The sequence below is a fragment of the Dermacentor silvarum genome, chromosome 8 (assembly GCF_013339745.2).
Source record: "Dermacentor silvarum isolate Dsil-2018 chromosome 8, BIME_Dsil_1.4, whole genome shotgun sequence".
Lineage (NCBI taxonomy): Eukaryota > Metazoa > Arthropoda > Arachnida > Ixodida > Ixodidae > Dermacentor > Dermacentor silvarum.
This window is the reverse complement of record NC_051161.1, coordinates 175472098-175499591: the sequence shown is the minus strand read 5'-3', so window position 1 is coordinate 175499591 and position 27494 is coordinate 175472098. Positions and strand designations below refer to the sequence as shown.

At 47.5% G+C, this 27494-nt stretch overlaps 1 protein-coding gene across 3 annotated transcripts in view; it reads left to right on the top strand.

The window, feature by feature from the left end:
• LOC119461863 (germinal-center associated nuclear protein) overlaps positions 1-27494 on the top strand; it is a 340872-nt gene that overhangs the window by 135271 nt on the left and 178107 nt on the right. For all 3 annotated transcript variants that reach the window (XM_049672737.1, XM_049672736.1, XM_037723233.2), the window contains exons 12-13: positions 12765-12885; positions 23006-23100. In XM_049672737.1, the coding sequence (XP_049528694.1) occupies positions 12765-12885; positions 23006-23100 (216 nt within the window). The remainder of the gene's footprint in view (positions 1-12764; positions 12886-23005; positions 23101-27494) is intronic.

Sequence of the window (27494 nt, the reverse complement as noted above, 5' to 3'; positions counted from 1 at the left end):
GCGCGTCATCGATAATGTTTCCAACATCATGGTGAACAAATTTTGTTCGTAATAGTTGAAATGTTAGTTAATTTGTTTCGATAAAAAGAAAGTAACAGAGAGAATGCACAAGGACAGTGTAACTAACACTCTTGAAAGCACTTCCACAAGTGTCGTCTGCTTGTGTTACAACGTGCTCCGTGTTGACGCGAACTGCACTGTCTGTGTTGTCTCAATCTGACTTTTCGCGAGCACCATGGTTCACCCTCGCATTGTGGGCTGCAAACGTAGCGATCGTATGTCAAGCTGCGACGTCATGTCCCTCTGCTAGGCAAACATGCAAGCGAAGTGGCTGCAGCGCTGGTTGTGGGTATCCGATCGGCACCCGCATCTATGCGTTTGCGGCTGTCACTTCACACCGAAGGATTACTATAAAGCACAGTAGTGATTCGCGTGTCGTATTCAGGTAAACCAAAGCACAAGCTGACTGCGCTGGGTGTTTTACGGGATGAGCCGAGGTGCAAACGTGAACGGCCTAGACGGTGCAGCCACCTGGTGGCACAGAGCTCAACCAAACACAGAACTAATATAGCAGTAATCAAGTGTGTTCTACTTTGCTGCTGGTGTAAATTTCTGGAAGGAGCGTAATCGTGAACACGTTTTCTATATGTTCAAAATGTTTTATACTTGGTTACAGCAATATTAGCTATTTGTTTGGCTGGTTAAGCTCTGTGCCACCAGGTGGCTGGACCATGCAGACCGACTTTAGACCGATCAGGCAGCTTACTCGGCTCACTTACGTCTGCGCTGACTGAAGCTCCGTCATCACAGCAATAGTAGTATGGAGGGGCTTTAGTTTACGCTTCCACCCATCCATCAAAATGCCCAGCTCAACTGTAAATCCAAAATCAAAAGAAGATGGCTGACTAATGGAGTAGCACACGAGGAATAAGGATTATAAACAGGGATAAGGTGCCTCAGAAAGGCTGGCCAACGTTTCGATAGGAGGACCTATCTTCGTCCTCCTATCGAAACGTTGGCCAGCCTTTCTGAGGCACCTTATCCCTGTTTATAATCCTTACAGCTCAACTGTAGTTACCGGAATGCCGGACGTGCTCATTGCTGCGACAGAATGCTCGCAACGCACGCTACTTCGAAGCTCCCGCTTGGGATCGAGTGCCTGGCGGCTGGCAGAGAGGTTGGAGAGGCTTCGCACGCTGGCTCCAAGAAAACCAAAAGTAGATAACACGACGTCGTATCATGACGTAAAGCCTGTGAAGGCGGAGCTTAACCCCGATCACTTGGTGAACGAGTTGAGGAGAAAAAGCAGAGCTACGGAGGAGGGTAACTTGTAATCATCCGTAGGTCTCTTAATATCAGACGCTCCACCCAAATTGTTGTGTGAATGTTTTACTGTAGCTGTACCCTACACATCTACAAAATTTGTCCGAACCGTTTCAGGGACCCTTTAACGAATTTTGTCCGTATCTGCAAATGCCCCCAGTTCTTGCACACTTTGACCAGGACGCCCCGCCCCAACAGCACTTCATACCGACACTAACAATGTAGGTCTGGGTGCCGAGCTGGTGCAGTGGCAAGATGCCTCCGAAAAAGTGATAGCTTAGACGAGCAGAACTCTCATGCTCAGAAGAGAACTATTCCACACGGAGAAGGGATGCCTCGCCGTATTGTGATCTGTTATTAAATTTTACCCTTATTTGTACGGTCGCTCATTCACCGTCGTCAGTGACCATCACTCTCTCTGTTGGCTCACTAATTTAAAAGATCCCTGTGGTCGACTGGTGCGCTGGAGCCTCAGGCTTCAGGATTTCGACATGACCGTCGTGTACAGGTCAGGGAAAAAGCATACCAACGCCGACTGCCTCTCTCGGTCACCAATACAGCCTTTTGTCACTGAGGATCAGGACACGGATGCTGCATTCTTGGGAGTCACCAATACATTTACCATTTCCCGGCAGCAGCGGGACAACCCAGAACTGCTTCCGCTTATTGATTTCTTGGAAGGCCGAGGCAAAGACGTGCCTCGACTGTTTGGACAAAGTCTGGCGTCATTTTGTTTGAAGGAGAATGTTCTCTATAAGAAGAACTTTTCTCTGACGGGAAGCACCTACTTACTGGTCGTGTTTGCTTCGCTTCGCAATAAAATTCTCACAGCGTGTCATGATGAGGCCACCTCAGGTCATCTCGGCTGCACACGAACATTGTCCTGACTGTGGCGCAAGTATTATTTATTTATTTATTTATTTATAATACCCTCAGGGCCAGTGGCATTATAGAGGGGAGTGGTACAAAAGCAAATGTGGTACATCGGAAGTAAGTAAAACGTAGCGATTAATATGAACAAAACACAATGCTAGAATACAAGAGGTTTCTTTGAATACTGTGTTAGCTGCTGCGTCAAAAAAAAAAAAAAAAAATTCCTGGTTATACAATGTTAGCTAAAGTTTCACGAAAAAGGCTGTTATCAGTAATATTTACAATATCAGCGGGAAGGTGGTTCCAATCTATACATGTTCGAGGGAAATAAGACTGGGAAAAATGCTTTGTGTTACATAGATAGGTCCCGACTTTATGACAATGATCAACACGGTGTGATACATAATGGGGTCTTGTAAAGAATTGCGTGTGCAAGGTACGATGATGATAAAGCCTATGAAAGAGTGCTAGACGTGCCATTCTACGTCGAACAGACAACAAGGGAAGACCAAGATTAGACTTCATTGAGGAAATGCTTGCAGTTCTATTATAATTACAAAAGATAAATCGAACAGAATTATTTTGGACAAGTTCTAAGCGCGTTTTCAGGTTATCCTGGCAGGGATCCCATACAGCAGTAGCATATTCTAATTTAGGCCGTATTAGAGTTTTATAGAGTAGATGTTTTAGGTTAGATGGTGAACTAGAGAAGTTACGGCGCAAGTAGCCTAACATGCGGTTAGCGTTGTTAATAACGTATTCGGTGTGAATTGCCCATGACAGATTTGTAGTTATATGGACACCTAGGTACTTGTAAGAGTTGACTGTTTCTAAAGGAGCGTTGTTTAATTGGTAAGTGGCTTGTTGGCGAAAAACACGGAAAACACGTAGGACTTTACATTTGTTAGTATTTAGTTCCATTAACCACGAGTCACACCATTTGGTTATTGCATTAAGATCGAGTTGCAACTTGTTAACGTCGGTTTCATTGGATATTTCGCGAAAAATGACACAATCGTCAGCGAACAAGTGTACGTTAGAGGATAATGTATCAGGAAGATCGTTAATATAGATGAGAAAAAAGAGAGGGCCCAGAACTGAACCTTGGGGAACCCCAGAATGTACGTCACTGAAAGAAGAATTAAAACCATTAGCTGTAACAAACTGAGTGCGATTTGTTAGGAAAAACTTAATCCATTTGAGAAGGTTAGAATGTAGATTGAGTGCATTTAATTTGTACAAGAGAAGTCTGTGGCAAACCTTGTCAAACGCTTTAGAGAAATCTAAGAAAATACAATCGGCAAACGAAGAACGATCCAAAATTTGATGTAGCTCATGACTGAATGAAACAAGTTGTGTTTCACATGAGAATGTTTTGCGAAAGCCGTGCTGAGCTGGGGTGAAGAATGAATTATACTCGAGGAAATTAACAAGGTTAGAAAAAATGATATGTTCAAGTAGTTTACAGCACGTACTAGTCAACGAAATGGGACGATAATTATTTGGTGAATGTTTGTTACCGGACTTGTGTAGAGGAACCACCTTCCCAACCGTCCATTCTTTAGGTAGTGTTGACGTATCTAGAGACTGCTGAAAAAGCTTTGTAAGAATAAGTGAACTAACAACATTAGTACTTTTTAAGAATTTGGTGTTAATTGAATCATATCCGGGAGATGAATTAATAACGAGGGAATTTATCAGCTTTAGGACACCAGACGTTTCAACAATAATTGGAGGCATTTGTATATAGTCATATTCACGTGTGGCAGGCAGAACACTTTTACACTTGGTGGAAAAGTTTTTAACAAAGGTTTCATTTAAGAGACCAGCACACTGGTCACGTGGAAGACGGGAACCTGAAGAGTCATCCAAGGCGATGTGGTCACTAGATGGTGGATTGGTAGTCCTCCAAAATTTTTTAACATTATTTGTTAGCATTGATGGAAGAGTGGTGGACAAAAATTTATGCTTAGCAACCTTCAGTGCAGTTACGTAAGCATCAAATGCTAATTTATAAGTAGCCCACCTCGATTCAGTGGGTGAGTTTTTAGCCAAGCGAAAAAAACGTTTCTTTCGATTGGCAAGCCGCCTGATATGCGCATCATACCAGGGGGCTTGTGGATTTACAACAATTTTGCGAGTCGGTATGTATTTGTTGGTTAGTTCGTTTACTTTAAACACGAAAATGTCCCAGTTAGTTTGAATTGAACGGTTGTCAAAGTCAGGGAGGAAGTCATCTAGAAATGAAGTTAATTCTCTGTTAATTGTATCAAAGTCGGCGTTTTTGTAATCGTGTATAATCTTCCGTTGTTTAGTGGTTTTGGGAATTGATGAGTTGAAAGTGAAATGAAGAAGACAATGATCGCTTATGCCAGGTAAATGTGTGATCGAAGATATGTGGTCTGGATGGAACGTTAGAATTAAGTCAAGGGTATTTGCTACATTGACAGAGGATCGCGTAGGAGCGGTAACGAGTTGTGAAAGCGAGAAAACAGCACATGCGTCTAAAAATTCCTTAGCTTGTTGGGAAAAAGGCGATAGAGTGGGTTGGTCAGTGTTCCACATAATGTTTGGAAAGTTGAAGTCACCGAGGACTACTATGGGCGATGAAGGAAATTGATTGCGTACATGACAAATAGTGTCATGAAATTCATTTGCAAATAAAGATGACGTAGAAGGAGGGCGGTAGAACACACCTATTATTAAGGTTTGATGGCCAAGTGTAATGGAAGCCCAGACTGTTTCCAGGACCCCAATGACGCTGATGGCAGATGAAGGGATGTCGTTTGATATTGCCAAGAGAACACCGCCTCCTCTGTGTGCAGCGCGATCGCAACGATATACAGTATAGTTCTGCGCACAGTGAAAAAGTTCAACGTCACTCACATGAGGTGGCAACCATGTTTCGGTTAAGGCAACGATTTGGGCCTCGCACGAGTCTATTGCGGATGATAAGGGGTCATACTTATTGAGAATGCTGCGAACGTTGGTAAACAGGACTGATGTTGGAGGACGTGATGACGGTAGACAGCCACTACCCCTCCTGTTTTCCTACGATGAGACACGTGTCGAGTGTGGTGAATGATTGCCAGTGTTCATAGTGTTGTTACGCAGTGCCATGAATTCTTGAATGGAGGCAGTAGTAGCGTTAAAGAAATAGCACTTTCCATTTAGATAAAGCTTATCATGACGGAGCTTGAAAGGTTCAGAAGAAGCCTGGCTTTTACCAAAATCAATGTTATTAGCTGCATTATTAGCAACATTAGCTGGGAGCTGAAGCTCCCAGCTAATGTTAAACATCATGTACGCACTTGTCCTCACTGCCAAAGACGTACAGCGCCTCCCGACAAGCCAGCTGGTCTCCTACATCCTGTAGAGGTGCCAGGAGCACCATTCACCAAAATTGGCATGAATTTTATTTGACGGTTCCCAACTTCAGCTACAGGGAACAGGTGGATTATTTTCGCCACTGGCTCTTAATCGTTATGTGGGGATGAAAGCTACCCAGTGGGGGAACAGCAGCTGAAGCAGCTCGATTTTTCGTCGAAAACATCGTACTTAGGCACGGTGCCTCAGCAGTAGTAATTACTACCGTACTACTGCAGTTCACGGCCGAACTTCTAGAAGCAGTTCTCAAACTCAGCGGCAGAGCCCACTAGAAAATGACAGGTTATCATCCCCAGACAAATGGACTAAAGGCTCATTCACACTAGGCCGACAGGACAGCGATTTTGGTCTGCCGACTGTTGCCGACAGAAGTTTGCAGGACGGAAAATGCTGTGGCCAACAGTCGGCAGATTAAATTTGGTGTCATGTCGGCCTAGTGTGAATGACCCTTAACGGAGGGTTTGAACAAGACACTCGCAGACATGCTTTGCATGTATGTCAATGTGGAACATAAGAACTGGGACGAGATTTTGCCTTATGTAACCTTTGCATACAACACCGCTCAACAGAAAATGACTCGTATGACACCATTCAGTTTGGTACAGGGTCGCGAAACCACAACAAGGTTGGATGCAATGCTGCCGCACGAGTGCGACGCCATCCATGCTGATGCTGAAGAATTTGCTCAACGTGCCGAAGAAGCCAAACAGCTTGCACGTGTACGCGTCAACCACTAGCATTACCAGGACGAAATGCGATACCATCATCAGCACAAATTCGTCGCCTACACACCCGGCGAGAGGGTGTAGGTTTGGATACCCATTTGGCGTAGGGGACTTTCTGAATAACTGCTAAGGTGATATTGTTACAAAGGTGTGGGTTTATTTACAGGTGATGATAGATGAAAGCACATGAAGGGAGCAGCCGAAGGCGAAAACCAGTCCGGTACGATGAACCGGCCATTTCAAGCACACGCTCCACACCACCTCTTTGTCTTCTTCTAACCTCCGCGCGTTGCCGCGACATTTTCCCCGGGGGCAGACGAAGCTCGCCGAGCGAGTTAAATGGTTCGGTGATAATACTGCTTGAGGCGACCCACATGAACAACTTGTGTCACGCGCGAGCGCCGATTATTTGCAGTCACAAAGCACTATCAGTTCGGCAGGAGGGTCTATCCCTCGCCCCACGCCAAGCTCTTCAGGCCTCAGTCTTCCACCCTTTGCATGCTATCTCAGTCTTCCACCGGGTCCTATCCCAGTCTAGCCAGGGTCAGCAGGTACACGGACTCGTTCGAGCCCGATTGTCCGGATTGTGGCGATCCCTTCTGCACTTTAGAACACATGCTCTGGCGGTGTCCCTCGTTACGGGACCACGATAATCTCACCACGGAAGAAGAGTGGGTGGAGGTGCTCAAAAGCTCCGACCTCACCGCTCAGCTACGGGCTGTCCAGAGGGCCCGCGACGCGGCGGTCAGGCACGGCCTGCTTGTCCCTACGTAGGAGCGGCCCGCGGTGGCTCCTCCCCCCGTAAGGGGTTCTCGGAGTTGCTCCTCAGGACCTAAAATAAAGTTCATTGCCTGCCTGCCTGCCTACTTGGGCGACAACGTAGCTTACGTCACTTAGATGAGCGAGAATGACGAAGGGTCCAGAGTAGGTAGCGAGAAACTTGCGGTACAGTCCTTTTTTGCGAACTGGTGTCCACAGCCAAACATAGTCGCCGGGCGAAAAGCTCACGGGAATATGCCGGGCATCGTAGAGGCTCTTGCTGTGGCCTTGTGAGGACAATCTCCTCAGACGTGTGAGTCGCCGTGCTTCTTCTGCGCGACACGAAGTCTGAGCGATGGACAGGTCTTCATGATGCTGTAAGGGCAGGCGAGTGTCCAGAAAGCTTCGTGGATTGCGTACGTAAAGCAAAAAGAATGGCGCATATCCAGTAACTTCATGCTTGGCAGTGTTGTACGCGTACCTAACGAAAGGCAAGATGGCGTCCAAATTTTTGTGGTCAGCGTCGACATACATGGACAGCATGTTGGTAAGGGTGCGATTCGTCCCCTCAGTGAGACCATTAGTTTGCGGGCTGTAAGGAGAGGAATGCCAATAGGAAGAACCACAAAGCCGCAGAAGTCCTTCAACAACGTCGGCAGTAAATTATCGTCCACGATCACTGATGACAACTCGTGGAGCACCATGACGTAAGATGACGCGGTGCAGCTGGAAGGATTAGACGTCAGCTGCTGTGGCAGATGTAAGTCCGCTGTTTCTGTGTAACGAGTTAAGTAATCTATGCGCACTATAATCCACCGGACGATGTCTTCGGGAGCGGTCCGAGCAAGTCAATGCCAACTTTTTCAAAAGGCGACGTCGGTGGTGTGACAAGTTGCATATAACCTGCAGGGCCAGTCGTTGTTTGCTTGTGGCTCTGACAAACAGCACAGCTGGCGACGCACTGCTTCGTTGTTTTCCAAAGTTTCGGCCAGTAAAACCTCTGGCAGAGCCTGTGTAGTGTGCGTGCGAAGCCAAGGTGGCCGGACGTGATGTCATCGTGCATCGAACGAAGAACCACAGGTCGCAGGTTTTCTGGCACTACTAAGAGCAATGGAGGGCCATCAGCTGAGTAATTCTTCTTGTACAGCAAACAATTAGAAATAGTAAATGACTGCCCTGGTGAATCATGCGCAGATTCCAATAAATGTTTCAAGGCAGGGTCACGATGTTGCTCGCTCTTGAAGCTACTGAGGTCTGGGAAGTCGGGCATTTGAAATAGAAACTAAATAGTCGTCGAAGTCGTCATCCTCTGCGTTTGCATATGGTGACGGAAGGCGCGAGAGACAGGCGGCATTCGTGTGGCATCGTCCGCTCTTGTAGGTAATTGAAAAGCTGTACTCTTGAAGGCACAATGCCCAGTGGGCTAATCGGACGAGCCACACGGACGAGAATCAGGATGGAATGTCTCTCCGGCAGGCGGCAGTTCCACGGTTTGAACAGTCATCGTAGTTTCTTCGTCAAAGCTTGCCAGTTTAAGTCCTACCGACAGAGATATTGGTTGTGTTGAGACATTTACTGTCCACAAGTGGGTAGAACCGTCGACAGCGAGCACGAGGCAACAACGCGCTATCACATTTTTCTTGAGCGCGTTGTTGAAATTGGGCTCGACTAAATCATAACAGGATACCTTACGAGGACGAGAAGAGTGTACGGGCACAAACATTGCTGTCCGTGGGGGAACACAAACATCTTGCGACACTGATAAAACGTCCGAGGTATCATTAATGAATTCGGTCGCGGGGTACGCATGGCACTGCGCAAAGAAATGGCGCCACTACCACAATCCAAAGTCGCCCCATATTCACGCAAGAAATCAATACCTAAGATATTGTCATGGGTAGCGCGTGGAGCACAGTAAGTTCAGTCCTAAACTTTTGACTACCTATGGTGATGGATACACAACAAACACCAATTGGGAGCAACAGTTCTCCACCAACACCGTGAACGGTAGCGTTCCGGTTCCAAGCAAACAATACTTTTTGCCCAAGACGATCCTTGAAAGCCAGATTCATTATCGAGACTGCAGCCCTGGTATGAACTAATGCTACCGTACTCACATTGTCTTCATAAACACATACTTTGTTCTTTAACATCACTGCACAAGGGGGTCTTGATTAAGGTGATCGTACTGTGGCCTCGCCCCCATCATTCGCACCAGCTAGTTTCCCAGCGGTGGCGGTGACTGAGCAACGACACGGTGACGGGGATCGCCATTGTCGAGTTGGTGGCAGGGTAAGGCTGCGGTCGGACATCGGGGAGTCAGCGCGTATCGTGCATTCCTGTGGCCATCGTTGAAATGAACTAGGCAACGACCACGGTTCGACTGCGGACGTAGGAGAGGTGTAGGCATTAAATCGCGGAGCTCGCTGCTGGCTGTGAGGGCAGTACCTAGCGATGTGTCCAGACAGACCACAGTGGTAGCAAGTGCGGGAGTCGCAATTTGTCGTCCCCGGTGAGAACGGGCTGGCTGGTTGGTTGTAGACGGGAGAAGGAGAACGAGTAGGAAATCTTTGGGGTGGAAGTGGCCTACGTCCCTGACTGCCGAGAGGGCGCCTGTTCCTGCTTTCAAACAGCTCGGTATAGGTCACATGAGGTTCCAGATAACTCTGGCGAGACCAAGATGCCTGTGGTGCACAAGCTGGTCAAAGGCGCATTGATGACACTCATGAGCTGGGTCGGCAACTCGAAGCAGAGCACGCTCTTCTTTGACTACTTGCTGTATTACCGAGGAGATGTCGTCATCAGATGGGACTGTCAAACTCTTGTCTAAGCGCCCAAATTTTGGTAAAACTCTCCGAATTTTAAGGGCTTCAAACATCCGACAGTTCTGCCTTAGGTCAGAAGGGGTTCTGAGGTCTTCTTTCGTTATCAGAAAATTATAAACATCTTCTGCAATTCTTTCAGGAGATGCCGTACTTTATCCTCATCAGACATTGTCGCACTCACTATTCCGCATAATTTTAAAACAGTCTTAATGTAAGTTATGCATGTCTTGCCAGGTAATTGAGCCCTGCGTGAGAGCGACTGCTCAGCTTTCTCCTTTTTAGACATCGATTCACTAAAGCACTTCTTTAATTCGTCGACGAAATCATCCCAGGTTGTCAACACGCTCTCATTGTTATCAAACCAGAGAAGTGCGGTCCCAGCGAGAAAAAATACCACGTTCTCGAGCTGCTTCGTAGTACTCCAGCAGTTGTGGTGACTCACTCTTTGGTAGTGCTTCAACCAGTCTTCAACGTCCTCATCCGGCTTCTCCGAAAAGGTGTTTGGATTTCGCTCCGATGTCCCGTAGCCAGCCTTGCCTGTGTGATGGTCTTGGGGCTCACCGCCGATGGTGCCTTCTCCCGAACCTGCCATGTCCGCTGCCTGTAGTGGCAAGCCAGCCAAGCGTCTGCTCCGTCGTGAAGTCGGTAGAGCTGCGTGGTCGTCCTGGGCGATGTACCCAGCATCTCCACCAAATTGTTACGAAGGTGTGGATTTATTTACCAGTGATGATAGATGAAAGCACATGAAGGGAGCGGCCGAAGCCGAAAACCAGTGCGGTACGATGAACCGCCCAGTTCAAGCACGCACTCCATGCCACCTCTTTGTCTTCTAACCTCCGCGCGTTGCCGCGACAATATTTTGGTCCATACACAGTTATTCGACGCCTGAATGACGTGAATTACGAGGTCGTGCCCGATAGAGAAACTTGTTCGCGGCACCACAAGCACCCTCCCGAAGTGGTGCCTGCGGTGTGCATGAAGCCATACTTTTCCAAGTGACTCGCGTTTTAGTGTCTCGTACATCCATGCACTTAAGTTGCACATTGGGACGATGCTTCCCTTGAGAGGGAGGTGAATGCTGCGTCTGTAGTGTGACGGCATAACAAGACGTATCGGCAGTTGTGAAAAATAGCGAGAGCAAGAAGGGGGGGGGGGGGGGCAGTGACTAGTACGCTGTATTAAAAAGGCAGTCTATTCTTGTTACTGCTCCTGCTGACAAGTGCATTTCGTTTGTCCCTTGAGTTTCCGACGTCGTGACAATATGTATTCATTATTGACCTTTACTGCAGTATGGGCCCAGTGGTTTGCACAACTTTAAACATGCAAGGAAGAAGACAGCTCTGCGGCCAGGCGAACCGCTTCGTGGCCTTGTATGCAATAAAATTGAATAAAACAACAGTAAGAGGAGGCACCTAGGCTATAGCGAACGAAGGCGTCGAGTAACCGGCATTATGCCCTACAACTCGGGAGGACCACCTCAACGATGACTGGTTGCGTTTCGGGGCGGTTTCAGGGAAACGAGGAAACCTTTCGCCCTGCAAACGTATGAAGGCAACCAAGCCCCCCTGCCAACGGCGATTCGTCGCGTTTGGGGGCATCTTCTGGGAAACTGTGCTCGTAGTTTCAAAATGGTATGATGAAAGAGCTATGACATCGCATTTCATTACCTAAATTGTGTTTTCAACGGAAACTTGCAGCTAGATGCGGGAATGTACCGAGAACAAAAGTAAAGATATGAAGATTCGATTTTTGGTTTTTAAGTGGTGTCAAATTGTAACTGCTGACGCCAACTTCAGTGTCGTTAATTTCAAAGGCGAGTCCACATATAACGAACTACTGATACTATGACCGCTTTTCGTGCAACTAATTGAGCTCGTTATGAACACGTTCGACTGACATCTGTTTTTGTTGCAGAATTGTAAGGATGTAAACTGTACGGTTAAAAATTTTTCATGATTATTTTAATGATGTTTGACAATTTTCATTACACATCTGAAGCCCTAAGGCACCGTTCTGCTTTCTGAGTAGTGTGGGGTCTCACACGCGCTCTTGGGACAAAAGAACGACAACACAGTGTAAACAATCAAACGGCATTTATTGCACCTTTCATACACTAATGAACGCTAGCCGAATTACTATCCATAGAGCATTCATATAGGCTCGCGACAAATCAAGGAAGTCCGACTCACCGCGACCGGATAGCTCAGCGAATATGTTCGCCCCATGCTAGACACCATCGCCTAGTCTTTCACGTGTACGGTCACGCGAACGCTGGCGCGTCCGAACGATCCATGTTCGTCCGTTCCAGTGTCATGCTCCTAAGCCTTCTCGGGACGGCCCCGCGAAGCGGGTCGGCGCACGCCCGAAAGCCCCACGCCGAAGAGGAAGCGCCTTCTTCCTTTTGCGCCCAAGTATCCCCGCCGTTAGGTGGCATTAGCAGCGCAACATCTCCCGTAATACTCTGCATCTACACCGATCGCCTTAAAGCCACGCGGCGAAGCCGGATTACAGGAGATGGGAGCCGTGCGGGGAAAACAACAGGGGACACGTGACACGTGCATCCCCACAGTAGTCATCAGAGTTTTGCAATTTTACGACTGTTGGTCTTGTATTCTGACTGTGGTGACTTGGAGGAGCAAGCTAAGGCTTGCCCTTGTTTATTCTTTTTATTTTATTTATTTATTTTTTTGTCTTTGCACTTCCTCTCCTTAAGTTACCAGAGTTTGGTAAGTTTAGCAAGAAATTTCATTCAAGTTGGTTTTGTGCCTCATTTTACAAATATATTTTAATCGGAAGTGGTGCAAGCTCTGCCAGACTAGACTGTTTCTGAGTGTCCCGAGCGTCGCTAGAGCAAGTGACCAAATGACCGCAGGTGGTGAACGGGGGTCTCCTGCCACCAGATCCTCAAGAGACATACCAGCCGCATGACAGCTTCATGCTGGACGGCACGCTACGCCCGGCAGCCTTTGACGCCACTGACCAAGTCCTGAAATGTGAGGCTTTGTCATCCACTGGCCCTTGGCAGTGACCAGTTTTTGTCTTGCTCAGGTGTTCCTTTTTATCACATGGGGAGAGAGAAATGTTAAGTAGAGGCTGGGAAAATTGCACTTTTCTAGTGTGCTATCGGCAAAAGTCGGGTAGAAAATTGTGCTTTGGGAGGTGTAGCTCGTTGACGCAACGCTGCCATCTTGGTGCCGTCATAAAGCCACCATCTTGACACCCTTCAGATAGCTGTAGTGCTGCATTTTGCCATGCAATAATAAAAGCAAAAGAAGTAAGCACAAAGCAGAAGAACTGAAGGGAGTGTTACAGTTCACTACTGACATACTTGAATCGCTGCCACGCACTTTACATGCGTTTTTCTTTGTCCGAGTGACTTTTTGTGATCGCAGTGTTGCTGGCTCGTGTTTCTTTCATTAATGCGTCCACAATGTAAAATTTTTAAATGTACCATTACATATACAGCAAGCACCGTTTATAACGTAAGTCATCCAAGTCGTGAAAATGTGCACTTAAGCAGTACCAAAATAAAATTCTTTGTAGACAAAATGTGTAAAACGTGTAGACCAAGCAGCCGCATGTATCTGAAAATCAAAGCATTCGACTGGAATTTTTGCATTCATTGAAATTTACATACGTTGAAAGGTTAATGTACAAGGACCCACGGTCTTTTAATTAAGCAGCGAAAGTAACATAACAAAACAAAAAAACAATATAGAGAAAATTAAGTTGTTCACTAATGCAATGCACTAGCAGTGGGATGGTATAAGGGAGGGAGCTCAGTGCGATGGCTTGTCAAGCTCTTGAGCAAATATTTTTAGCAGTCTGTAAAACAAGGCTAAATATTGAATCGAATATTGAATATAAGAAAATTATCACGAAGCTTAATGCTTACAAGTTTTGTGCAAAAAAACACATGGCTGCACATGCTCGTGACTCTACTAGCATAGCATAACAAGGATGGTGCAAGGTATCAGTAACTTGGGTACCTAACAATCAAGTTGTGCAGTACGGTCTACTCTTATTAAAGGGAATGGCAAATCGGTATGCAAATCACTGATTACAGCTCAATTTTATATGAAGGTCTGGAATTCTTTTTTATCAATAGATCGTCTGCTGAATGGAATCAAGTGCTTTTTGCCCTCTGAAGTTGAAGTACTGAAGTTATGTTGTACTGGAATTTCTTATGAGATTTTCAGTTTAATGGTTGGCCTGTGTCGTATGGCAATTTTTTATTGCGTGGATAGCTGCAGTCACCGCCTCATGCATAGCCATCGTTAATGCCGTGTGGGTTGATTCACGGTCTTGCCGACAGGAGGGGCCTTCTCATTCTCGCTTTCAGCATCATTTGCCACGGCAAGTTCGCGCGACGCTCACTTGTGTGGTGGGACATGTGGTGTTAAGAACATTTTGTCATTTGGGCACATTCCTCACAATTCATTGTGTAAGAGCAGTTTCTCGCTCTTGTGCTTCCCAATGCAATGAAAGCTTTTCTTTCCAGTTGCTTTTGCAGGCAGGTGGGTTTTGCGGGTTATCATCAGCTTGTGAAGTTTGATCTGCGTGACAGACGGAACTGTGAACTGCACATCACGTCACTCAATCACTGCCTCACGCATAGCCATAGTTAGCGCTGCATGGGTCGATTCACGGTCTCGCCGACAGTAGGAGCCTTCTCATTGTCGCTTCCAGCATCTTTTGCCACGGCAAGTTCGCGCAACGCTCACCCGTGTGGTGGGACATGTGGTGTTAAGAACATTTTGTCATTTGGGCACATTCCTCACAATTCATTGTGTAAGAGCAGTTTCTCGCTCTTGTGCTTCCAAATGCAATGAAAGGTTTTCTTTCCAGTTTTCCTCCAAAATGCAGAAGGGCTTCCCTAGCTTTTGCAGGCAGGTGGGTTTTGCGGGTTATCATCAGCTTGTGAAGTTTGATCTGCGTGACAGACGGAACTGTGAACTGCACATCACGTCACTCAATCACTGCCTCACGCATAGCCATAGTTAGCGCTGCATGGGTCGATTCACGGTCTCGCCGACAGTAGGAGCCTTCTCATTGTCGCTTCCAGCATCTTTTGCCACGGCAAGTTCGCGCGACGCTCACTTGTGTGGTGGGACATGTGGTGTTAAGAACATTTTGTCATTTGGGCACATTCCTCACAATTCATTGTGTAAGAGCAGTTTCTCGCTCTTGTGCTTCCAAATGCAATGAAAGCTTTTCTTTCCAGTTTTCCTCCAAAATGCAGAAGGGCTTCCCTAACTTTTGCAGGCAGGTGGGTTTTGCAGGTTATCATCAGCTTGTGAAGTTTGATCTGCGTGACAGACGGAACTGTGAACTGCGCATCACGTCACTCAATCACTGCCTCACGCATAGCCATAGTTAGCGCTGCATGGGTCGATTCACGGTCTCGCCGACAGTAGGAGCCTTCTCATTGTCGCTTCCAGCATCTTTTGCCACGGCAAGTTCGCGCGACGCTCACCCGTGTGGTGGGACATGTGGTGTTAACATTTTGTCATTTGGGCACATTCCTCACAATTCATTGTGTAAGAGCAGTTTCTCGCTCTTGTGCTTCCAAATGCAATGAAAGCTTTTCTTTCCAGTTTTCCTCCAAAATGCAGAAGGGCTTCCCTAGCTTTTGCAGGCAGGTGGGTTTTGCGGGTTATCATCAGCTTGTGAAGTTTGATCTGCGTGACAGACGGAACTGTGAACTGCGCATCACGTCACTCAATCACTGCCTCACGCATAGCCATAGTTAGCGCTGCATGGGTCGATTCACGGTCTCGCCGACAGTAGGAGCCTTCTCATTGTCGCTTCCAGCATCTTTTGCCACGGCAAGTTCGCGCGACGCTCACCCGTGTGGTGGGACATGTGGTGTTAACATTTTGTCATTTGGGCACATTCCTCACAATTCATTGTGTAAGAGCAGTTTCTCGCTCTTGTGCTTCCAAATGCAATGAAAGCTTTTCTTTCCAGTTTTCCTCCAAAATGCAGAAGGGCTTCCCTAGCTTTTGCAGGCAGGTGGGTTTTGCGGGTTATCATCAGCTTGTGAAGTTTGATCTGCGTGACAGACGGAACTGTGAACTGCGCATCACGTCACTCAATCACTGCCTCACGCATAGCCATAGTTAGCGCTGCATGGGTCGATTCACGGTCTCGCCGACAGTAGGAGCCTTCTCATTGTCGCTTTCAGCATCATTTGCCACGGCAAGTTCGCGTGACGCTCACTTGTGTGGTGGGACATGTGGTGTTAAGGACATTTTGTCATTTGGGCACATTCCTCACAATTCATTGTGTAAGAGCAGTTTCTCGCTCTTGTGCTTCCAAATGCAATGAAAGCTTTTCTTTCCAGTTTTCCTCCAAAATGCAGAAGGGCTTCCCTAACTTTTGCAGGCAGGTGGGTTTTGCAGGTTATCATCAGCTTGTGAAGTTTGATCTGCGTGACAGACGGAACTGTGAACTGCGCATGCTTTCAAATGCAATGCAGCCACAACTTGTGGGGTCTCAAATGTGTCTTTGGGACAAAGGAACAACGACACGGTAACGCAAGCAATCAAAATGGCATTTATTGTGCCTTTTATTCACCAATGCCAGCTAGTGAATTACAATAAATACAACATGCCAATGGGCGCTCACAAATCTAAGAAGTCCGGCGCACCGCAACAGGATATCGAGCGAATATGTTTGCCCCGTGCCAGTCACCTATGCCCAACCATTCACGTATACAGACACGCGAGCAGGGGTGTCTTCGAACGATCATGTTTGTCCATCTCAGTGCTCCTCTTTTTTACATGACACTCCCACGAAGCATGTCAGTGACTGCACGGCCATTGCCATGCCACGTGGACCCCAGGTCGGAGAGAGGCCTTTTGCAACCCTGCCGTTAAGTGGTGTTAGCAGTGCAACACTCGAGCCATCTATACCAACTACACTGATCACCGGCAGCGCACAGCTATGTGAGGAAGCCGGATTACAGAAGACCTGAGAGCCATGTGGGGAAAACAATCGAGCGTCCCCACAAACTGGCGTCGGCAGGCGTTTGGTGTGTTGCGACATCACGTACCCGAGCACTTGAGGGTTGGACCCTCCCGCGTGTGGTCGTGCGCGGCTTAGCTGTGTCCGGGGAAAAGGGGATCCTGGGGGTTGAGCCAATGCTGAGTGCTTGGACCTTTATGGCCCCTCAGCGGAGGCAACACACCTCTTTGTTCTCTGCTTCACGTAGACGGCACCCCCTGACTGACCCACCCAGGGGAAATCGGTAGTTGCCCTTTCCTGTCCTTCTCCCATTCTTCATCTTTCTCTTTCACTTTCAATCTTTCCTGTCCTCTCTTTATTTTCCTTTTAATTCCGGCTTCATGGGCAGCAAGGGTTAACCTTGTGCATTATATCCAGCCTTGGGTATAGGTATTTGGTTATAGTGGGGATGCACCATTGGTGTGCACAGAACTGAATAGTTTGTCCTGTGTCATCCCCTAGTTGGGCTCCATGGTGGGTGGCGGCCATCCCTGCCGAATGTAGCAATCGTTTCATGGAATCCAATTTCCCTTCACTCCCTGATCGCTCCCTCAAGAGCACCTATGAAACTTTCAATTTCTTCATGCAGCCAAAAGAAATCTTCCCAAAATATCATGTAATTCACAGTCAGCACGATACCAAGGCAGTCCGCTCAATATCTCCTTTTGTTGTCTCAAAATCTTTCACAGAATCACTAGGCCCAGCATACAAAGTAACTAAGATGGCAAGCGGCGACCTTCTTGAAGTTCGTGACAAGACCCAGTACAGCAAATCTTCAAAACTCATTGCTTTTGGAGACATTCCTGTGTCAGTGGGTCCACACAGCTCATTGAACACTGTCCGCGGTGTCATCTCTGAAGATGGCCTAATCGCCTTAGTGAGAGCGAGCTACTTGAGGGGTGGCAAGATCAGAATGTAGTAAAGGTCCCAAGAATAACCATCAGGCACGATGACAAGCAAATCCCCACAAGACATGTAATCATAACCTTTGGAACTTGTAACCTACCAGACTCAATAGAAACTGGGTACTGCAAACTCCGTGTACGGCCATACATGCCGAATCCGCGCCGATGCTTCAAGTGTCAGCGGTTCGGGCATGGTTCGCAAAGCTGCTGAGGGCACACCACCTGTGCAAAATGTGCATCCAATGAGCACTTGTCTGATACCTGCACTTTCACCACCCACTGTGCTAACTGTGACGGAGATCACCCAGCGTACTCCCATTCGTGTCCATCGTGGAAAAAAGAAAAGCAAATCATCGAACTCAAAATCAAATTCAACCTATCATTCCAAGAGGAACGTAAACGTTTCTCGACGAACAACCAGTCTAATCCGTCCTACACCGATGTGGCGCTGCCCGGGGGCAACGTCACATCATTCAGTGGCCGCCCAAGTCACACGGAGTCACACGAAGAAAACTTCCTCCTCTCTACAGATGCATGCTTACTAAATAAGAAGGAGCCTACATTTTACAGCGTGGCAAACAAAACATTCTCATCAATCGATTTAAGCATGGCATCTAGTACACTCGTGCTGTATCTACAGTGGAACGTGATTAAGAATCCATATGGGAGTCACCATTTTCCAATTGTCATAAAATTAACAAAAGTTCCACGCGTCCTCCATTGGAAAGTTGAGTCAGCCAACTGGAAGCGGTACGAAGAACTCACGCGCATAAACTGGGAAGACATCTCTACACTTCCTATCGATGATGCAGTGGCATATTTGACAGCATTTATTGTTGATGCGGCGTCAATATGCATCCCCGAAACCAATGGATCGCCTTCCAAACGACGTGTTCCCTTGTGGAATGATGAATGTAGGGAAGCACGAAAGAAACAAAATAAAGCTTGGAATCACCTCTGCAACTTTCTGACTACAGAGAATCTTATCAGCTTCAAAAAAATTAAGTCTGAAGGAAGAAGAACGCACCGCCGTGCCGAAAGGCAAAGCTGGCAGAGATACATCTCTAGCATAAATTCTTATACAGACGAAAGAAAAGCCTCGAATAGGGTAAACAAGATAAAAGGCTGTGAAACTCATCCTCTACCATTAGTAAATACACAGGGAAACATTCTTGAGGACCAAGCTGATTCTCTAGGTGAACATTTTGAGTACCTTTCTAGTTCATCCCATTACTCAGATACATTCCTGGGACACAAGCGACAAGCGGAGCTCTTGCCTCTGGATCGCAAAGGAGACAGAAATGAAGCTTACAACCGTCCATTTAACATGGCGGAATTTCAGGCTGCACTAAATTGTTGTAATACAGTTAAACCTGGATAAAACGAAATTGACAAATTCCCGAAAAACTTCGTTATAAAGAGGATTTCGTTATATTCAGGTCCGGCACGAAAATTCGAAAAATAAACGTTTACTGTATTTACTCGATTCTAACGCGCCCTCAATTGTAACGCGCACCCGTTTTCCGTTTTCGTCGAAGCACTCATCCTCGGAACGTCACACCAGGTACCGGATGCGTGGACGCGTGTGGTTTCGCACAAGCGCGAGGCATCGGAAACGAAGACCGAGCGTCACGGTGGCGTCGTAGCGTCGTATAGTGTTACAGTAGAACCTCGCTGTTACGTTCCCGGGGGCTGCGTTTTCCCGGCTGTTACGTCGTTTTCGACCGGTCCCGGCACAGCTCCCATAGAACTCAATGCATTGGTAACCCCGCTGTTGCGTCGCAACTGTGGGACCATTCCCGCATCATACGTTGCGAACTGCCACCCCGCGCCGGCCCGAGCGGGGTGGCAGTTCGCAACGTGACTTTTCATGTCGCTTGGCTTGGTGGCTTGACGATGGCATTGGCCGCCCAAAGTGCCGGGGGCGACAACTATGACGTATTTTCGGTTTCCGCCAGCAAAAATCAGTAGCGCACCCAGGATCTCGGCCAGGGGGGGGGTTGACAGTTTGCCAATACCATCTAAACAGCACTAATTTACATTGGGCGGCCCGCCCGAGCCCGATCAAAACTTTTATGGCGAGACCCGAGCCCGGCCCGGGCCCGGAAATAATCTACGTTACCCGCCCGGCCCGGCCCGCCACCCCTTTACCTTAAGCCCGAGCCCGACTCGAAACCGGCCCGAACCCAGCCCGAAACCGAAAAATACATGTTTTTCAGAGTTGAGAAGCCCGAGAATAACTCGCAGAAAGCCCAAGCCCGGCCCGGGCCCGCGTCAAAAAATCCGAGCCCGGCCCGGGCCCGGGTCAAAAAGCACACGCCATGTCCGAGCCCGGCCCGGGCTTTCGGGTAAGCCCGAGCCCGTGCAGTGCTCTAATGCTGGGTGCCTAAAAAAAGGCAATGAAGTGGCATAAAAGGCAACGAAGATGCTGACGAAAACGCTACCTCAGTAGCTTTTAGCGACGCCTACACAAACATACCAATTCCAGCCACAGACCTTAAACCATACTTACGTCATAAGCTGAAGAAGCACTCGCAGAAACAGTTGGATACCCAGGTAACCAATAAACTGCATTTTATAAAACCTAAATTAGGGCACTGGATATCGGAGAAAACAACACGATACAAAGAAGTGCTCCACTGCCGATTAAGAATAGGTCATACCTTCGGCACCCACTCTTACCTACTGACTGGAAGTAATCCTCCGTGATGTCGAAGGTGTGGCAACACCCTTACAGTGCTCCATGTCCTCATCCAGTGCAGAGAAATAGAACGGGAGCGTAAAAATTACTTTCATTCTGCGTATCGCCAGCATATTCCATTTCACCCAGCATTTTTTCTAAGCAACGAACCGTTTTTTAACTTAAACACAGTTTTTAGCTTTTTAGATGAAGTTAACATCCTAGAAATAATTTGGCCGTGTCATGTGTAGCACAGCCTCGCCTTCGAGGCTGTAGCCGCAGTGACATAAGTTCTTATGCCACACGCCTCTCAGCTCTCTACTTCAAGAGCCCTGTGGAGGCAGGGCTCTTGAAGGTGATTATATCGCCTTTTGAAAGTGAAGCTTTTATGCTCATTTTATTTTGTCATGAATCATTGTCATTCTATTTTACGCAGTTTACAGCGACCCGTTCTTAGGCCTCTTTACAGCCACATAACATGTACATTTGCAACTCGATTGAATCACTTCATTCATAATACATGAACAATTTATTACCATATAACGCCACACATCATCGTCATCCCCACAAACTGAAAAGTTGGAAGCTTTCTAATGACCTGCGAAGTGACAAATTCTGCAGCTGTCGGTTCAAGTCCAATCCCCCAGGAGTAACATAGCAGCTACCACTGGCCAAGTAGAACTTGTTCTTGGGTGTGTCAGTTTGCGCATACTAAAGCAATAGCTTGGATGGTTGACTCAAGACAGAAGGTGTCCTTTCTTTGTTGTGTTCTCATTAAATCTCCCTTGAATAGCAAGGCTTGACCCCCGAGTGCTCGCCTTGCACAAAAGCAACCAACAGTTGCCAAGCGGAATCTGGTAGCAGCACGGCGAACAAAGGTCGGGTATGACAGATCGTTCCGTCCTCGTCCCTCAGCACTCAAGCTTGTAAAGAAGGGTCTCATGCTTGCCTCATGCCTGATCAGTAAAGGTGACAGGCATTTAAATTGACAATAAAGGCAAATGTAATGTCAGCGTAAACTGGTAAAATACCATTCCAGAAACCCAGCAGCACATGCCAAGAAAATGCTTAGTTTAAGAGAAAATGGCGTCTGAAGGGTCTGTAGCGCAATTCGAATCACCCACCACGAGATGTGATGTTGCATAGGCCATCACTGGCCTTTACTGTTGTCGGTACCATCAATAAGTAAAACTGTGCCCCACAGCCAGGGCTGCGGTTTCTTGCCTAAATTGTAACAGCACACCCGACAGCATCCTTTAGACATCATGGATGCAGCATTTTCTGCTGCTTTCAAAAATTGCACTTGTCAGCTGGACGTCTGCATGGAGGCCCACCCATGACCCCGTGGTTGTGTAATAAAATTACAGTGTGCGCTCGCTTCAACCGGAATGCGCTCTAAGTACTTGCTGTCTGTCCTCCGTTGCAGTAAGAATGGTAAACTGAGCCTTCGCTACGTCTTGTCTGTGTGCGCACAGTCTCAGAGGCCATGGAGTGACAAAAGTGTTGGCGCCAAAGCCCAGGGCAGCATGTACTGCATTGGCAATGACAACATACTAAAGCTAGATCTAAGTACCCTCTGATGAAAACGTTTTTTTATGCTCATACGATTGCAGACAAGAATGCAAGTTTGTCGCTATTTTGTTTGCGATGTTGCGCCCATGTCTGCATTGTATTCCCACAGCGAGTCATGACAGCGCTACAGGGTCCGTCTGTCACTTGAATATTACGTGCATGCAGGGGCAGCACTACCAAAATATGAGTGCGGGGGGTGGTGCTGGGTCAAGTGAACACTGAACCTTTTGACCATCTGCCACGTCGTTAGCAAGGGTAATGTCAAATAATAATTTGTCTAACAATTCAATAGAACTGACCAAGTAGCAATTTTCTTCCTTTTAATGCAATGAATGCATTAAGCTTTTTATTATCAGTGTTTGAGTACAAGTGGCAGAATTATAATGAGTTGCTACGTCATCGGACTAGAATGTCCCAATGGAGTCCCAAATCGTGTCCTACATTTACCTCAATTTATGACTTGCTGAAGCTCTGTGCTGGATAATATTGATACTTTAGATGTCCTCGAGCATGAATCTTTCACTTTAGCTTGACTTAATTTAGCGTTCCTTAAATGTGCAGTCAATCTGTCGGTCAATGTTGCACAGAAAGAAGCCCACATAGTGTATTTGCGTGCGTTTCCAGGTTGCCTTTCTGGGCTTCACATCTTTCCATTACTGTTAACTGGGATTATCGCCGCTGACCACACGTCGTTGCCGGACTTGGGATTCTGCAAGACATAGAGCACGTGTCGTATACCTTATAGGACATTTTGTTATTTTTGCTATAATTTGGGAATCTGCAGAAGTGATTTTATGTAAAATGTGGTGAAGAATAAGCTTTGAGTGAAAACAAGCGGAAAGACGCAAGCAGTGAGGGAGCCAAGTTACAACTGGCAGCTATACTTTGTTCTACAAGGTTGACAGCAGCCTGCCAAAGCATTTGTGGTGGTTTTTCTGCTTCATGCAGGCTGGGGGGAGAGTGCACGGAAGGAACAAGAGCCTGCCCCAGAGGTGGAACAGCAGCCAGAGCCAGGGCCAGAGCCACTTGTTTACCCTGATGAGGTCAGTCTGGTTGTGTGGCTGTCACTGCTCCAGAGCTTTTGGTGTCTGGGCTTCACATGGGGCCTAAATACAGTCGCCTTCCTTTAATTTGACCTTTGCAAGGCTGCAAGACTTTGTCTAATTATTCGAAAGGTAAGATTAACAAACAGTGACAACAGGAACGAATTCAAATGTTTTTTATTAGTTACAACAAAGCGGCGAAGGGACAGGACTGAAGCAAGAAAACAAAACGTGACACCTTAGCGTGTTATGTTTTCTCGCTTCAGTCGTGTCCCTTCATCGCTTTGCACAACAGTTTTAATTATATCTAATCAACTGGCCCACTGAAATTTTCCTTAGTTTTTATTGCTCGAAGCTGTCGACAGACTTCTTCAATACAGTAGTACAATAACTATATACAGTAATCCCTCGTTATAACGAAATCGCTTTACTCGAAATATCGCTTTATTAGAATTTCTTCTGGTTCCGACTGAAACGGATGCATAAGCGGACGAAGAGCGTGACCCGCTTAAAGCGAAGTGGCGAGCGGAGGCGTCGCCGAGTGGCGGCGACCGTTTTGCATATGCAGTGTCAAAATAATACCGTTGATGAATTCACCTCATGCAGGCACAGAACAGGCCACAAAAGTACCGAACCCACAACCGATGACCACCTAGTAACCAGTACCAAGCGAGTGCCGAGTGCTCCCACCTGTTTAATGCGGAGCAAATGGAAGCTGTCAAATTCCAGCACGCCCGAACCGTTAATCTCGGTCGCAATCGCATCGCTGGTGTCCCCCGTGGTAGAATCCACACGAAAATAAAGTTTTCCTGACGCTTTGCAATACCAGAAAATCGCGGTTTCTTGGATGCAGAAAAGTAGCCAAAAGACCACGGGAAGAATTGCGCCGTATCATTCCGTGGGGTGCGCTCGATGAGCAAAGTTTTACCGCTCTGAAGAGCACTTCTGCTGCTAAAACGTGCTGAAAAGCACAAAAGAAGTGTACCTCCGATTATAATGCAGGTCGCCGCCCGCCATAATGGTCTGCATCGCAATAAAACACCGCCCCTAGATTCGTTGCACTTTTGACAGCGTAAATCGACCAATAACTTCCCGAAAACACGGAAAATTCTAGCGTCGCCAGCAGCTAGTCAGGCTGTCAACATGGCGAGTCAACACAAGCTGGTGTTTCCCTGGCGATTTTCTCGAGCCAGTCATGCTCGATTCGCACCATCTTTATACAGACAGTCTAAATGCTTGGTAGGGTCATTGAATTTTGTTCCTGGACATTTGTCAATGGCGCGACACTCGAACCGTAGAATTAGCACAGTGTCGTCGACAACGGTGCGCCATATAACTCTCGTTTTGCAAACTTCACGGCTGCACACCTTGAGAAAAAATGGCCCAATGATCATGCAAAGCCCTTATTGCAAAACCGTCCAGTTGTCACAATTGCGCTGTGTACCCACAATGAGCGGCTAATCGTTTGTTGAGCACAACAAACACAAACTCAGACTCAAGCCACGGCATTTGCGACACTTTCTGGCGCGATACCCTCGTAGTCTTCCGTGACCTCCGCCCCCCCCCCCCCCCCATAAAAGTGGCCACTGCCTTGCCCTCCTCATTCGCTCTCCAGCCGTTTGGACACCAGTCACTCCTCGCCTTCGTGTCAACTCGCTGACATGAAGACGCCTCGCTGCCAGTTTCGATGTCACTGCTCCTCCAAAGCTGTCCTCTTCCAGCCTACCCTCCCGCGCACCATCTTCCACCAACGGGTGCCCTTCCGCGTTTCCTGCTTGGTCTCCATGACTCCGATCGCCTTTCTTCCACTACATGTGAAGCCGATGCCAAGCCCACTATTGCAACCGTCGCCATCAGCAGCACGCACCGACGAGGAAAGCGAGATGCCCTGACGACATTTTGAAGCTTCTACCTTCTGCGTCGCCCGCCGCGTTCAGTCACTTTGGCGCCGACGACGCGTGTGTTTCGATCTGTGTTGCAGTCTATGTGTTGTGTGTTATTCGGAGTACTTCTTTAGGCGTGCCTCACATGTGCTCTTGTGGTGTACAGGGATAAATGGCTCTGTCAATCTCAGGGCCAAAGTATGTGACTTGGAGCAGAAAGTTTGCTGATGAAAAAAAGTAGGAAAAGGCGCCAGCACAAAACTGACACCTGTGCAGTCATGCGATTTTTGTTTGCCTAATGCAGTCGAACCCGATTATATTGAATCTGAAGGGGATCACAAAAACGTTCGATATGTAGGTAATTCAGGAGTGCAACAGCTGCGCCAATTGTGCCATTTTAATACAATTTCGTATTTTTGCGCTGAGCTACGCCAAAACTGTGATATATGTTGAAATTGCGCCACGCATAAGGATCCTTTTGTAACATGCACTCGAAACGTTGTGTATAAGATTCCACTTTCGTGTGGGAAGCATACGTAGGCCAGACAGGGAGATGTTTAAGCGTGCGTTTGGCGGAGCATAGTACAGTTTAGACCACTTATAATGTAACTGCTTATAGTGCAGGACCGTATATAGTGTTGTCTTTTCAGACTCCCGTTAATTTTCCCATAGCACTCCATGTATACACGTATTGCTTATAGTGCAGTTGCGGGAAACACTGGTTACAGTGCGGCTGCCTGGGAGTACGGAAGTCAGCGGAGACGGCGAACGCGCCCCTCAAACAGGCGCCCCAAGGAGTGCTCGAGGAAGAAAGAGAGACGAAGTGGAGGAGAAGGGCACGTGGTGCGAACAAACAGCCAGTGAGGCTGAAACCAGAATCTTGAGTGCGAGTCGTGAAATATCACGGCGCGCATAGCGAGCGAGGGCCACGAAACTGCCAATGCCGGCCAACGCTCGCTTCACGATAATGGCAGTAAACAAAACTTCAGGGGGCCCTGCAGGCGGCGCCGGCACAGCACGGCGAAGGGTGCACACGGATACCGTCGATTTGAGGAAGGAGGGCGGCAGGGAAGCGGATTTCGCCTCTGCAACTCTGCCGCTTCGGTGGCTCCCCTCGCCCTCCCTCGTTGCTCTCTCACTTTCGACTGTCACTGTGCGTGCCCGCCGCCGTGCAGGCGCCGCCCCTCCAGTCGGCCTGGCGCCAGCTCCCCGAAGTTTCGTTTTCTACCGTTATCGGGAAGTGGGCGTTTGCCGGCGTGTGGGGCAGTTTCATTGGCTGGCCTGGGACAGCGCCGCTGCTTCCCTTATTATGCTGGGTAAATTTTATGGCGTTTTATGAGTAAGCGTTCTTTGTGAAATTGCTCCAAATTTGGATTTTCCTGCTCCAAAAGCAAGATTTTCGTGCTCCAAAATTGCTCCAAATCCTATTTTGGCTTTTGCACCACTGGTAATTCGATATGTAAAATAATAGGCCCTATAATAGTTTGCTAATACCATCTAAACAGTACTAATTTCAATTTCTTGACGGGAAATTGTCAAAAAATACGCTTTTTGCGAGTGTGCAGACGATTGTGCTTCTTACATCTTAGTTGCAGTACTTAAATGCACAAGAAAAGAGGTTAAACAAAAGGGGGGGGGGCCTCAGGTCGGCCTCAGGGCGGGTTACAACCCCCGACCCCTCCCCCCCGTCAGTGTGCCACTGGTATACGGTGCTTGTACTAAAAGCGGCGCTAAAAATGTATTCCAAGCTGTCCAAACTTTCCGCTTATGAATTAAACCGGGATCAATGTGCTCTTCGTTCTTTATTTGGCAAACATTTTGAAGCAGCGGCTTGTCATGTTTCTGACTCAGTAAAGTTTATCTGTTCCTCGGTGCGACCACTATCTCATTGTTTATTTTCAGCCTAATCGCTTGGCGAATGTGCTCTGCTGCGATAAGTTTGGTCTTGCTGCTCACAAAGCTTGGAATGTAAATGTCCTGTACTTTGCGGTAGCTTGTAGCAAAGACGTATTATCGCTAGTCCCTCGCTTAGTCTGTGGACCGCCATGAAATGTTCAGCTTCGAACATTCGTGTGCTGTCGGTGTAGCCACCGTCACTCATGCTTCGGCACTTTGATTGAAGTGTGCGCCCATTCACTTATTATTGATACGTTGGCGATAGGGTGGGCGTAAGTTTGAGTGCGAGTAGGGGTGGATGAGTGTAGGTAACGTGCGAGAAACTTACTGTGTCAGTAAGGTGCGCTAGTTCCTTTTGTAACGAGCAGTACTCACCCTTAAGTTCAGACGTTCCGGAGTTGAAGTCCTTTCCTTGGACAGTGCTGGTGGATAAATTATCATTTTTTTATGATCGAGGAAAGCCGTCCATCGCGAAGGGTTGGCAACACAGGCAGTTCTTATGTAGCAGTGGCGACACAGGTTGATTCCATGCGAATCACTAATTTTGCAGCGACCTACCACACACGTCCTCCCTTTATCGTTACACATTTTGCAGCATGAATTGGGCACAGTGCA